The sequence below is a fragment of the Tupaia chinensis genome, unplaced genomic scaffold (genome assembly GCF_000334495.1).
Source record: "Tupaia chinensis unplaced genomic scaffold, TupChi_1.0 Scaffold000060_1, whole genome shotgun sequence".
Lineage (NCBI taxonomy): Eukaryota > Metazoa > Chordata > Mammalia > Scandentia > Tupaiidae > Tupaia > Tupaia belangeri.
Genome location: NW_006159518.1, coordinates 2,370,607 through 2,385,119, shown reverse-complemented (window position 1 = coordinate 2,385,119; position 14,513 = coordinate 2,370,607). Strand labels below are relative to the sequence as shown.

At 41.8% G+C, this 14,513-nt stretch overlaps 1 protein-coding gene across 1 annotated transcript in view; it reads right to left on the bottom strand.

Annotated features, from left to right (window-relative positions):
* The window catches only part of MLLT10 (MLLT10 histone lysine methyltransferase DOT1L cofactor), a 292,936-nt gene that overhangs the window by 192,126 nt on the left and 86,297 nt on the right, over positions 1-14,513 (bottom strand). The window contains 1 exon segment of the mRNA XM_027776734.1: positions 7,865-7,919. Within this exon segment, the coding sequence (XP_027632535.1) occupies positions 7,865-7,870 (6 nt within the window). The 5' untranslated portion in view covers positions 7,871-7,919.

Below are 14,513 nucleotides of genomic sequence, written 5' to 3'. Positions count from 1 at the left end.
GGTTAGAGTTCCAGACCCGGATACTTGAAAAATCACTCCAGGTTGGGACCAGCAGGTAGCATGGTGGTTAAGGCACTGGACTCCCATGTAGCCAACCATAGTTCAAATCCCAGACCCTGCTTTCTCTCTCTCTCTCTGGTCAAATTTTAAAATAATAATAATAATAGCAAAATAACAATAAATAAAATTAAATAATTTTTAAAGAAAGAAAGAAAATCACTACCGGCATGTGTGCATGCACACCCAAGAGGAGAAGAGAAGGGATTGTGGCTTGGTCATTCTCCCAGAAGTGATTGACCTCTCTCTCTCTCCTCTCTTTTTCTCTCTCCAGCAAATGTACATGCTCTATGGCAAAACTAAAATAAAGTAATTACATTTTTCAAAAATATGCAGGGGACCAGCAGGTGGCATAGTGGCTATGTCGCTGGACTCCCATGTAATCAACCACAGTTCCAGTCCCAGACCCGGTGGCTTAAACTCACGCTGGGTGTGTGTGCATGCGTGCATTCCCAAGATCCCGAGAGGAGAATGGAGAAAGGACTGCAGCATGGTCATCCCCCTGGGGGGTGATTTCTCTCTTTCTGTCTCTCTGTCTCTGTCTTCTGGCGAGCGCACAGTGGCCTATAGCAAAAAAACTTTAAAAAAACAACATGCAGGATATATATGCATACATACCCCAACAGGACGGAGAAATGAAGAAGGGATTTACACTGTGACCATGCCTCATGCAGGGTGATTTCTCTCTCTCTCTCTCCCTCTCTATCTGTCTCTCACTCACTCAAGAGCACACATGACCTCTGGCAAGTTTTTAAAAAAAAAAAAAGTTGCATTATGGTGTGAAGAACTTATATGGCAGTAACACAACTACACCCACATGAGAAAGGTTGAGAAAGGTTCAGGTATATCAAGGAGTAAATGTAAAAAAGAAGGAAGAGAAGACAGGAGGGAGAAGAACAGGAAGGTAAGAGAAAGAGGAAAGATACTTTTAAAATACCAAAGCAGACCAGCAGATGGTGTAACAGTTAAGTCTCTGGACTCCCACATGGTCCTAGTGGCTTCAAAATCACACTGGGCAAGAGTGTGTGTATGCCCAAAATCCCAGGAAGAGAATGGAGAAGGCACTGCAGTGTCCTCCAACCTGGAGGGTGATTTCTCACTTTCCATCTCACTGTCTCTGTCTCTCTCTCTCACACACACCAGCGAGAGCAGCACCCTAAGGCAAAAACCTCTTTAAAAAATATTTTTTTTAAAAAGCAGGACATGGTAACTGAGTTGCATGCCTGCCACCTAGAATCTACACCTACTAAGCCATGCGGGAGCAGAGCCCATCCTAGCCAGACTGACGTGAAGGATTTCCTGGGCTAGCACAGACTCCAGAGTTCCTGGAAATGTGTACATCTCCCCTCTGGCAGCAGTACCCAATCCCTATATCAAACATGTCTTGAAATATTGCCAGGAGGTAATCCCTGATCAGAAGCTCCTGTCCTAGTGATTCCTAACAAGACCAACATGATGCCCCAGCTTTCTGCTGAAGTTCCTAACTCTCTGTACTCCTAGAGGACTCTACTACAGAATGTCAGAGTCAGACCACAACCACCTACACTTTAACATCAACCACACCCAGCTGACAGTAGTAAAGGAACAATGTGTTCACTGAGTGAACTATGGTCATAGAGGCTGGACCAAAACCTGTGATGACAAAGTCCCCTCTGGCTGATTTGACATCTCCAGAGCTGTTCAGGAATTTCATCTAGTCCAATTCAAAAACAATGTGACCAAGACTATGAAAGCCTAACTTGTAGGTAAAGCCCCTTTCGAAACACTTAAGACAGCCAAGAAAGCCAATGAGAGAGAAGACCAAGGAGCTTGCCAACAGTCTCAAGAAGTGGGAGCAGCAACAAATTCTGTATCCAGCCCCAGGCCCTGGTACAGGTCCGCACCTCCCTCCTCAGCACCATCACAAAATACCAGACAATAGGCTCAACTCCCACTTTCTTTTCTCTCTTGTAATTTATTATTAAAAATGAACTTCCAGGTCAGCCAAGTGGCATGATGGTTAAGGCGGCTGGATTCCTCTAGGCCGGTTTGTGATTTGAGTCCCCGACTCAGTGGCTTGAAAAACAAGCCAGACATGTGTGTATGAATGCCCAAAATCTTGACAAAAAAAAAAATGTAGAAAGGACTGCAGCCCGGCCATCCCCCCAGTGGATGCTTTCTCTCTTGCTTTCTCACCCCCTCCCCACCCAGTAAGAGCACATACCCTATAGTAAATTTTAAAAAAGAAAAGAAAAATCAATTTCTAACCCTATGTACTGTCTGAGTAATAAACTGGGGGTGGGTGCCTTGTATGGCATCTATAATACATCAGGCACATTACTCATGTAACTAGACCTGCTTGTTCTCCCATAGGACATCTGAGGACAGAGATGCAAAGAAGTGTGTAATGTGCCCATGGTCACAGTGTGCAAGTGACATGGTAGTAAATGCAAGACTATAAGCTGCATGAAGGCAGGGATATTTGTGTTGTTCTTTGATGTGTTGCAAGTACCTGGAACTACATCCCAGACAACATAGGCACTCAGTAAGTGTGTAATTAATTGACTCGGCCACCAAGTCCCTCCCCCAAATAATACTAGAGGAAAACATGAAAGAATTTTGTTGTAACCAGATGGCATTAATGGTTACGTCGCTGGACTACCACATGGCTGACTGCAGTTTGAGCCCCAGACCCAGTGGCTTAAAACTCACAACAGGCACGTGTGCATGCATACCCAAAATCCTGAGAGGAGAATGGAGAAGGGACTGTGGCATGGCCATCCCCCCTGGAGGGTGATTTCTCACTTTCTGTCTCTCTGTCTCTGTAAATGGCAAGCACATGTGCCAGATAGCAAAAATCTCTCTAAAAAAAGATAAGACCTTTCTAACTAATCATTCAAAATACAAAAGCCATGAAAGACATTAATGGGGCCAGGAGATGACACTAGATGCCCACATGGCCCACTGCAGTTCAAGTCCCGGACCTGGGTGGCTTGCTTTCTCACTATCCCTCCCCCCCTCTTTTTTTTTTCTCTCTTTTCCTCTCTCTGATCAAACTGGAAAATAATAATAATAAATAAAGTTAAATAAAATGATTCTTTCTAAAAAAGAAAGACATTAATAAACCCCTGGCTAAATAAAAATCAAAAAGCTCCACATAATAAAACATCCCATACACAAAGTCTAACAAATGGGCAAAAAATAGTCTAACTTATCAAAAAAAAAAGTACAATATATGTTTGGCTCCTATAAAGGCTCCAACAAATAAAATAGAAAAACAACAACAAGGAAATTGAGGAAGTATATGAACAGACCACAAAAGAAATAAAACAAATTATTCTTCAGATACGTAAAGATGCTTAACTTCACTCATAATAAGATAAAAATTATTGTTCTGTGATACCTTAGATTACCAAGGCTATAAAGAATAACTTTCTCTGGGGCTGGCAGGTGGCATCGTGGTTAAAGGGCACTGGACTCCCACATGGCCACCTGTGGTTCAAGTCTCAGACTTGACAGTTTTGCTTTCTCATTTTCTCCCTCTCTCTCTTTCACTCACTCACTCACTCTGTCCTTCTCTGGTCAAATTAAAATAAATAACTAAAGTTAAATAAAACAATTATTTTTTAAAAAAAGAAGAAAAAGAATAACTTTCTCATTCATTGCTGCTGAAAACATAAATTGATACAACTACCAGAGAAAATAATTTGGAAACATACATGAAAAATCCTTTCAACTCAACTGTCCCACTTCTGACAATTAATAATCTTACAGATACACTGCATACAATAAATGACATATATATAAGCATTAGTCACAAAAGCAAAAGATTACGAAGTCCATCAATAAGTGACAGGCCACATAACATAACATATGGGAAAAACAAAACCTCTACACAGATAACAGAATGATACGGTGTTTTAGTGAAATAAATTTAAATGCAGAAGTATAATATTCACCCATTTGTATTAAATTGGAAAATAAGTATATATTTTTCTATTCACTTATATACATGTAAAAGAAACCTACAAAAATATGCAAGAAAATAGTGATAAAGAGGGTTAATATTAATTTCTAAATTGGGGGGTCAGCAGGTCGTGTGGTAATTAAGGTGCTGGACTCCCACATGGCTGACCACGGCTCAAGTGCCAGACCTGGCAGCTTCCTTTCTCATTTCCCTCCCTCTCTCTCTCCCTCTCACTCTTGTCACATTGAAAAATAATAAAAAATAAGTAATTATTTTAAAAATTTTCTGGGCAAGGGGACCAGCAGTTAACGTAATGGCTATGTCGCTGGACTCCCACGTGGTCGACCGCGGTTCGTGTCCCGGCCCCGGTGGCTTAGAACTCACGCCGGGCGCATGTGCGTGTGTGCCCAAGATCCCGAGAGGAGAATGGAGGAGAAGGGATTGCGGTGTGATCATCCCCCCTGGGGGGTGATTTCTCACTTTCTGTCTCTCTGTCTCTGTCTGTCTGAGGAGCGCACACGCCCTATAGCGAAAACTTCTCCAAAAAAAAAAAAATTTCTGGGCAATATAGCTGTACAACATAGTCAAAATATTTCATTTAAAATATAAAAAGGCATTAGCTGTGTGTGCATGCCCCAAATCCCAACAAGATGGAGAAACAGGAGACGATATTGTGATTTCACCGCACACTAATGAAGAGTGCTTTCTCCCTCTCCTTTCTGTCTTTCTCGGGGGAACATATATATACCCCTAAGGCAAAAACACTTTAAAATGTTAAAAAATAATAAGGGCCAGTAGATGGCATAATGGTTACATTGCTGGACTCCCACATGGCCAACCGCAGTTCAAGTCCCGGACTCAGAGGCTTGAAAATCATGCCAGGTACGGGGGCCAGTAGGCGATGTGGTGGATAAGGGCGCTGGATTCCTACATGGCCGACAATGGTTCAAGTCCTGGACCTGGTGGCTTGCTTTCTCGCTTTCCCTTCCCCTTTCTCTCTCTCTGTCTCTCTGGTGGTCAACTGAAAAAAACTAACAATAACAAATAAGATTAAATAAATAAATAATTCTTTAAAAAAAAGAAAAGAAAAGAAAAGAAAAGAAAATCACTCCAGGTGCATATGTGTGTTTGCTCAAGATCCTGAGAAGAGAGTAGAGGAAAAGGTATTGTGGCGTGGCCATCCTCCACAGAGGATGATTTCTCACTTTCCCTCTCACTATCTCTGTCTCTCTCTGGTGAGCACACATGCACTAAGGCAAAAATATCTCAAATAATAATAAGTAAGTAAAATACAGATAGCCAGGGCTTCCACAATCCTTTGCACTCTTTCTTTCCAACTTAGGCCGGGCAGAATGGCTCCCACAAAGAAGGGTGGCAAGAAGGGCCATTGTGCCATCAATGAGGTGGTGACCCGGGAATACACCTTCAACATTCACAAGTGCATCCATAATGTGGGCTTCAAGAAGCATGCCCCTCCAGCACTCAAAGAAATCCAGAAATCTGCCATGAAGAAGATGGGGACTCCAGATGTACGCATTGGTAACCAGGCTCAACAAAGCCATCTTGGGCCAAAGCAATAAGGAACGTCCCACATGGAATCCATGTGCAGTTGTCCAGAAAACTAAATGAGGATGAAGATTCACCCAACAAGCTCTGTACTCTGGTGACCTATGTACCTGTTACCACTTTCAAAAATCTACAGGCAATGTGGATGAGAACTAACTGCTGGTTTTCAAATTAAAGTTATAAAACAAAACAAAAAAATAGATAGCCAGGAATGCTGTATTTTATCCTTCCTATGCCAAAAGTATGTTTGGCCTTCCATATCCACAGGTTTCTCATACACAGATTCAAGCAACTACAGATGAGGTCAGGTCACACCAATTGTTATGATACAGGGAATAGATAGCTCCCTAAGAGAGATACTGAAGAAATTTATCTACCTATTTTTCTTTTTATTTATATCTGATGCTAAGATTACATGACTTAAAATATAAAGAATATACATAGGTTATATGCAAATGCTATACAATTTTATACAATGGACCAGAGCATTCATGGATTTTGATATCCAAGGGGAAGGGGGGGCTTTAAAACCAATCCCCCAAAGAAACCAACTTTCATTTCAGTTAGCTGCTCAAGATGAAAAAGAGTATACTAACAGTAGTTAATTATACCTTTATTTTGTTCAGTTTCCTCATCAGTTATTTAATTTCCACAGTACTGTCATAGTGTAATAAATTAATGACTACATATTTAAGAAATGAGGCCAGCTCCATGGCCTAGAGGTTAAGAGAATCCACATGGCCACTGGCAAGGTTTAAATCCTGGCCCCGGTGGCCTAAAACACACTGAGTGCCTGTGCATGCATGCCCAGAGGAGAAATGGAAGAGAAGTGATTGCAGCATGACCACCCCTACAACCCACTGGGAGGTGCTTTCTCCCTCTCTCTCTCTCTCTCCGTATGTGTCTAGGAAACACACATGTCCTTTTGGAAAAAAAAAAAAAAAAAAAGGAAAAAAATTATATTTAAGAGTTGTATGAGGGACCAGCAGTTAGCGTAATGGCTATGTTGCTGGACTCCCACCACATAGTCGACTGCGGTTCACGTCCCGGACCCAGTGGCTTAAAACTCACAACAGACGCGTGTGCATGCGTGTCCAAGATCCCGAGAGGAGAATGGAGGAGAAGGACTGCGGCATGGCCATCCCCCTGGGGGGTGATTTCTTGCTTTCTATCTCTCTGTCTCTGTCTGTCTGGCGAGCGCAGGCGCCCTATAGCAAAAACCTCTTAAAAAAAAAAAAAAAAAAAGAGTGGTATGATGTGTAAAGACATGGACCTCTCTCAGGCAGATAAGTGAAAGTATGAAAATTAGTATGTCTAGAGATAAATAAAAGGGGGAGCCTTCTTAAGTTTATCTACAAAATTAAAAAAATTGTGTGTCAACACAAAAAGGAGTTTATATATTACATTCACTACTGTCAAAACTATTTCTGTAATAAGTGGTCAGCAGGTGGCATACTGGGTTGCAGCACTGGACTCCTACATGGCCAACTGCAGTTCAAGTCCAGCACCTGGCAGCATGAAAATCACGTCAAGCTTGGGTGTGCATGTACCCAAAACCCCTTAGAATAGATAAAAGGGATTGCAGCATGGCCATCCCGGGGAGGGGGGGTGGTTGGTGCAGGGAGTGATTTCTCACTTTCCCTCTCACTGTCTCTCCCTGGAAAGTGTGCAAAAACCTATGGCAAAAACCTTAAACATGCGGGGACCAGCAGTTAGCTTAATGGCTATGTCGGTGGACTCCCACATAGTCGACTACAGTTAGAGTCCCAGACCCGGTGGCTTAAACTCACGCTGGGTGCGTGTGCGTGCGTGTCCAAGATCCCGAGAGGAGAATGGAGGAGAAGGGATTGCGGTATGACCATCCCCCCGGGGGGTGATTTCTTGCTTTCTGTCTCTGTCTTACTGGAGAGCACATGCGCCCTATAGCAAAAACCTTTCCCAAAAAAAAAAAAAAAAAAACACTAAAATGTAAACCTTTCCAAAAAAAAAAAAAAAACCTTAAATATGTATGTATATATACACACACACACACATATATATATATACACACACACACACGTCTATACTAAACTATTTAATCCAATAAAAATTCTATGAATGACCAGGTATGTTTAAACACTACAACATTTTATTTATTTATTTATTTTTTTGATGTGATTTTTTTTTAAGCCATCAGGTCTACTGCTGGCCATGTGGGAATTCAGCACCTTAACCTCCACACCATTTGCTAGCCCCAACACTCCACCTTCTTAATTTTCAATAAAATGTATTTTTTTTAACAATCTCTGCACTTACCCCCATTATCTGTTCTTTTTAAAGCTCCATCCTTATGAGGACACAGTTCACATCTCTATAAAAGAAAAGGAAGAAATTAAATGTTTCAGATTACAAGGAGTATAACATCTCCCCTGCAATTCTACTGAAAATGTAGGAGAAGCCTTGGTGCTAGATGTCACCAATAATATTTCAAAACATTCCTCACAAATAATTCTCACCTGCTCCTCAGAGCACCAGATAATTAATGACTTTTTCAAAAGTACATTGTAACTTTTAAACTCCTACCACAACTATTTTTTTTAATCTTACATCAATAAAAACAAATAGATCTTCTCCACATAGGACTGTATAAGACTGGGGAAAGGTTTTTTAACAGTAGCCTGTATCTCTATTTTCTATCTAAGATCGGCTAGGGTTAATTCTTGTAGTTAAGTAGGTCTGGTTTTTCCTAAACCAAAGAGTCAAACTCAATAATTTAGAATTATTATTTAAGAGCCAAAGCATGATCTCACATGTGCTGACCTCCCTTCTAGAAGCAAGAAACCTGTCAAATTATTCTAGTCACCCTTACTGTTATCCGCAATAGTACTCAAAAATTACTATGCATCCCTTACCCTTTCAGAATTTAAAACCAAAAATAAACACAGAGCTAACACTATCGTTTCTTTCGACTATTGTTTAGAGGACAGATATAATTATAAAAACAATAAAGAGAATTAAGTTTCAGTGTACTGTTTTACTGTGAAGAATATGTTCCCAGTAGTCACAACTGAGTAATTATTATTTATATCCTATCTCGTTCCCAAAGGAGGTTTTTCACCATACAATACAGTTAACGTAAGTAAGTTACAAAGGAAAAGAGTTAGGAAATAGAGATGACGTACATGAAACACAAGTCATAAGAACTTTTTAAAAAAATTTTAAAGAATTATTTATTTTTATCTATTCATTCATTTTATTTTAATTTGACCAGAGAGAGAGAAGAGACAAAAAGTGAGAAAGCAAGCCACCAGGTCCAGGCCTTGAACCATGGTTGGCCATGCAGGAGTATCCTGCACCTTAACCACCAAGCTACCAGCTGTCCCCAAGAACCTGTACGTTTTGTCTTCTGGTATTTCATGTTCCTAATTTTTCTCTTACCTTTTGGCAGCACCTTTTTGATTACCTTACCCAAGTTTAATTCTACTTCCTCCAGGCTCTGGTCTAAGATGCCTTTTTTTTTTAAATTTTTTTTAAATAATTACGTATTTAATTTTATTTATTCATTCATTCATTTTAATCTGACCAGAGACAGATACAGAGAGAGAAAGCAAGAAAGCAAGCCACCAAGTCCAGGATTCAAACCATGGTTGGCCATGTGGGACTGTCCAGCACCTTTCACGCCACCTGCTGGTCCCCAACTACTGTAGGCCATGTGGGAGTCCAGCACCCCAATCACCCTGCCACCTGTTGGCCCTTTTTTTTTAAATTTTATGTTACGGGGCATGTGTGCTCAAAGCGAAAGTGAGGGCGGAAGAAAGTGAGACAGCACCCCCAGAAGGGATGACACACTGCAATCCCTTCTCTTCCATTCTCCTCTCAGGATTTTGGGTATACACACATACGTGCCAGATATGGATTCCAAGCCAAGGGGTTCAGACCTGAATCTCAACTGCGCAGTCAGCCATGTGGAATTCATCCGACAGCCTTAACCAACATGCTCTGTGGCTGGCCCTAAGATGCCTGACTTCATGTGAAACAATAGGCAATCTCATCCATTGCCTAAAATTTTAATCAGCGACCAAGTTACAAGTGTATGCCAAAGATTCCCAAATTTTATTCCTATTCAGATCAATCCTCGGATATAGATATAAAATTTCCTAACCTATGTAGACATTTAATACCCTGTTCAAGATTTATCAGAGTTCCTGCAGCTCTTCCCTGTTTTTGTAATGATACTTTCAACCACACATTGCTCATGTAAGCTACCTAGATATAATCTTTAAACTTCATGTCCTAATCCTAAACCACATTGATAAACCACCATATTTGCCCCTCTCCTCCCTCCTAAATATTAATGTGATCTGACTACCTCTTTCCATTTCCATAATTCCACTACTGTAAGCCATCATCTTTCATCAGGATCACATTAGGGATCTTCTAAATAGTCACTCTTAACTGACTTCCACCAATCTACAGTGAACTTTCCATAACAACAGAGTGAACTTCAAAAATGCAAATCCAGGGGCCCGCAGGTGGTGTGGTGGTTAAGGGCACCGGACTCCCACATGGCCGACCTTGGTTCCAGTCCCAGACCTGGCGGCTTGCTTTCTCACTTTCTCTCTCTCTCTCTCTCTCTCTCTCTCTGTATCCCTCTCTGGTCAAATTAAAATAAATAAGTAAATAAAATAATTCTTTAAAAAAATTGCAAATCCAGGGGCCAGCAGGTGGTATGGTGGTTAAGGAACTGGACTCTGACATAGCTGACCATGTTTCACATGCTAGACCCAGAGCCTTGAAAATCATGCGAGGTACATGTACATGCATGCCCCAAATCCCAAGATGAGAGTAGAGGAGGAGGGACTGCGGGATGACATCCCTCCAGGGGGTGATTTCTCATTTTTCCTCTCTCACTCTCCCTCAAGCATACGCCTTAAGGGGAAAAAAAAAAATTGAATATGCCATTGCCCTTTTAAAACTCTTCTATGGTGTAGTATCCCACCCACCCCCTCTACCCCACGACCTTATCACAAGCTTCTCTCCCTTTCAACATCCCCATCTCTGGGCAATACTGCATTTTCTTTAAGAATTGCAGTATAACTTTATTTATTATTTTCCAGTTTGATCAGCCAGTGAGAGAGAGAAAGTGAGAAAGCAACCTACCAAGTCCAGAACATGAACCATGGTCAGCCATGTGGGAGTGTCCAGCACATTAACCACCACATCACCTTTTAAATACTCCAAAATTCATTCCCCTTTCAGAGCCTTCAAAGGTGTTGCTTTCAGGCCAGCAGGTGGCATGGTGGTAAAGGTTCTGGACTCCTACATAGTGGACCATGGCTCGAGTTCCAGACATGGCGCCTTGCTTTCTTATTCTCTCGTTCTCTCTCTCGTGAGCATATGTGCCTTATACCAAAATTTAAAAGACAATAATAATAATAAATAAGATTAAATAACTTTTTTTTTTTAAAGGATGTTGCGGGACCAGCACATGGGTGGTATGTCACTGGACTCCCACGCACTCAACCGCGGTTCCAGTCCCAGACCCACAGCTTATTACTCACACTGGGCATGTGTGTGCATGCCCAAGATCGGGAGAGGAGAGTGGAAGAAAAGAAATGCAGTGTGGTCATCTCCCCTGGGAGGATAATTTCTCACTTTCTGTCTCTTGTTTTACAGGCAAATGCATGCACCCTATAGCAAAAATCTCTTTCAAAAAAAAAAGTGCTGCTTTCACTCTAAATGGAATATAGATGCCCCTCTATTTTAATGAGAATTTAATTCCCTTGCAGATCTGTGAATGCTTAAGTCCCTTATATAAAATGGCGTAATATTTCATAAAACCTATGTATATCTTCCCATGAACTTTAAATTATCTCTAGTTGATTTATAAAACCTAGCATATAAATCATATATAAGTAGTTGTTACAGTTTTGAAAACAATGACAAGGAAAGTCTATCCTCGTTCAGTATCAATGTAATAACCAGAGCTCTAACTGTATAGTGTACATCAGTAACAACTTAACACTTACTTTTAAAAAATTAAAGAATTACTTATGAGACCAGCAGGTGGCATAATGGTTACACCACAGGACTACCACATAGTCAACCATGGTTCGAGTCCCAGACCTGGCAGCTTAAAACACACTGTGTGGGACACTAGCAGCGTAATGGCTATGTCGCTGAACTCCCATGTAGTCGACCACAGTTTGAGCCCCAGACCTGGTGTCTTAAATTCACGCCAGGCGAGTGTGTGTGAGTGCCCAAGATCCTGAGAGGGGAATGGAGGAGAAGGAATTTCAGGGTGGTCATCCCCCTGGGGTGTGATTTCTCACTTTCTGTCTCTCTATCTCTCTCTGTCTTTCTGGCGAGTGCACGCACCCTATAGCAAAAACCTCCACAAAATAAATAAATAAATAAATAAACTGTGCATATGTGCATTCATTCCCAAAATCCCAAGAGGAGAAAGGGATTGCTGCATGGTCATCTTCCCTGGGGGATGATTTCTCGCTTTCTGTCTCTCTGGCAATCACATGCACCCTTATAGCAAAAATCTCTATTAAAATTATTTTATTTTACTTATTTATTTATTTATTTAAATTTAATTTAACCAGAGAAAGAGAGAAAGTGAGAACCCAAGTTGCCAAGTCCGGGACTCGAACTGTGGTCAACCATGGAGCCATGCAGGAGTCCAGCACTATGCCAACTGCCAGTCCCATAACTTAAAATTTTCTTTTCTTTTTTTTTTTTTTAAGAATTTGTTTGTTTGGGGAACCAGCAGTTAGCGTAATGCCTATGTTGCTGAACTCCCACGTAGTCGACCATGGTTTGCGTCCCAGATCCGGTGGCTTAAGACTCACGCAGGGCGCGTGTGCGTGCGTGCCCAAGATCCCGAGAGGAGAATGGAGAAGGGATTGTTTTTTTGAGAGGAGAATGGAGAAGGGATTGCGGCGTGACCATCCCCCCTGGGGGGTGATTTCTCGCTTTCTGTCTCTCTGTCTCTCTCTGTCTGTTTGGCGAGCGCAGGCGTCCTATAGCGAAAACCTCTCCAAAAAAAATAATAATTTGTTTGTTTGTATGCTTATTTATTAATTATTACTATTTTTTTTTCCTCACATGAGTTTTGCCAGAGAATGAAAGAGAGGGAGAGTTAGAAAGCAAGGCAACTGGTCCAGGACTCGAACCACAGTTGGCCATGTGAGAATTCCAACACCTTAACCACCCACCATGCCTCCTGCTGGCCCCTAACTTAACATTTTCTATCTAAGGTTTATTGAATCCAGGGATGCTAGATTCAGGGGGCAATTGTACCATCTTTCACCTAAATGCTCTTTCAAAGCTGGATAACTTCTATTTGTCTCTTAGATGTTTCTGAATCTCCAGATTAGGTGTTGTATTATGAATTACATACATGTTCCTTTCTTGGCATGCATCTCAATTATTTATTTATACAATTAAGTTTATGTCCTCTACTAGATTATCACCTATTTTGCACGGCAGTGGCATAGCAACTAGCACTGTCTTTGAACACAGTAACTCCAAATGCAGGATGGATGGGCATGGCACAGCAGTAATGTACTGCTCAAGAGAAGCCACATCCCACACAGTGACTTCAGTTAAAATTCCAGACCTAGTCAGCCTAAACGGCACCAGGCATGTGCATGAACGCCCAAGATTTGACAAGCTAAGTACTGGAGGAAGGGGGCTGCAATGTGACCAGACCCTGTAGAGGTTGCCGATGAGTCTCTCTCTCCCCCTTCTCCCTCTCCTCTCTTCACTCAGCAGATGGCGTAGCAGTTACATCACTGGACTCCCACATGGCCAACGTGGTTCTAGTCTGACCTGGCAGCTTGAAAATCAGATTGGGCATGTGTGCGTACATGTCCAAAATCCCAGGAAGAGAATGGAGAAGGGATTGAGGCACATGGCCATCCCCACTGGGAGATGATTTCTCACTTTCCCTCTCACTATCTCTATCCCCCTTCCACCCTCTACTCCCCACCCCCTTCTTAAACCACCTACCCTTCTGCATTTTTTTTTTAAAGAGGATTTTGCTATAGGGCGTGTGCACTCGCCAGACAGAGACAGAGAGACAGAAAGCGAGAAATCACCCCCCAGGGGGGATGGCCACGCCGCAATCCCTTCTCCTCCCAGGATCTTGGACACGCATGCACACGCACCCAGCGTTGAGTTTGAAGCCACCAGGTCCAGGATGCGAACTGCAGTCGACTACATGTGAGTCCAGCGACATAGCCATTACACTAACTGCTGGTCCCCTCTTCTGCATTTTTTTTTAACAAACGCATCATACCCGTTTTTGTTATTGTTTTGTTTTTGCCACAGGGCACATGTGCTTGCCAGAGAGAGACAGAAAGCGAGAAATCATCCCCCCAGGGAGGATGGCCACATCACAATCCCTTCTCCTCTATTCTCCTGTTAGGATTTTGGCCATGAACGCAAATGCACCTGACGTGAGTCCAGTGCCTTATCCACCACATCACCTGCTGGCTCCCAGAGTGTCCAAAACAAGTGTAAGCTACACAAGATGGTGTTCTTTTCTGAAGCACATAGTGTAAGAGAGCATGGACTTATTTTCACCTTTAGAATGTAGCATCAATTTCTAAATATATCTTTCTAATTTAGGATCTTTTGTCAAGGTATTTATATATAATTTAATATATACATCACTAAATCACATCTATCAATAAACATACTGACCTTCAGGAAGCTATGGTTATAAGAAATACACTTGATCTTTGTCCCCAGTTCCAGACACAGAGTTCCTAAAATTCTTGCAATTTACTAAGAGCAGTCTTTTGATATTCACAAGGAGCTAATTTGTGAAGTAGGAGTGCTAATGATGACTCATATGGTAAGACTTTCAGAAAAAAACAAATCATTAAACCACTGGTTCAGGACATCTATTGAACTTGTCACTGGGGTGGGGGGGAACGGGACGGACATGGGG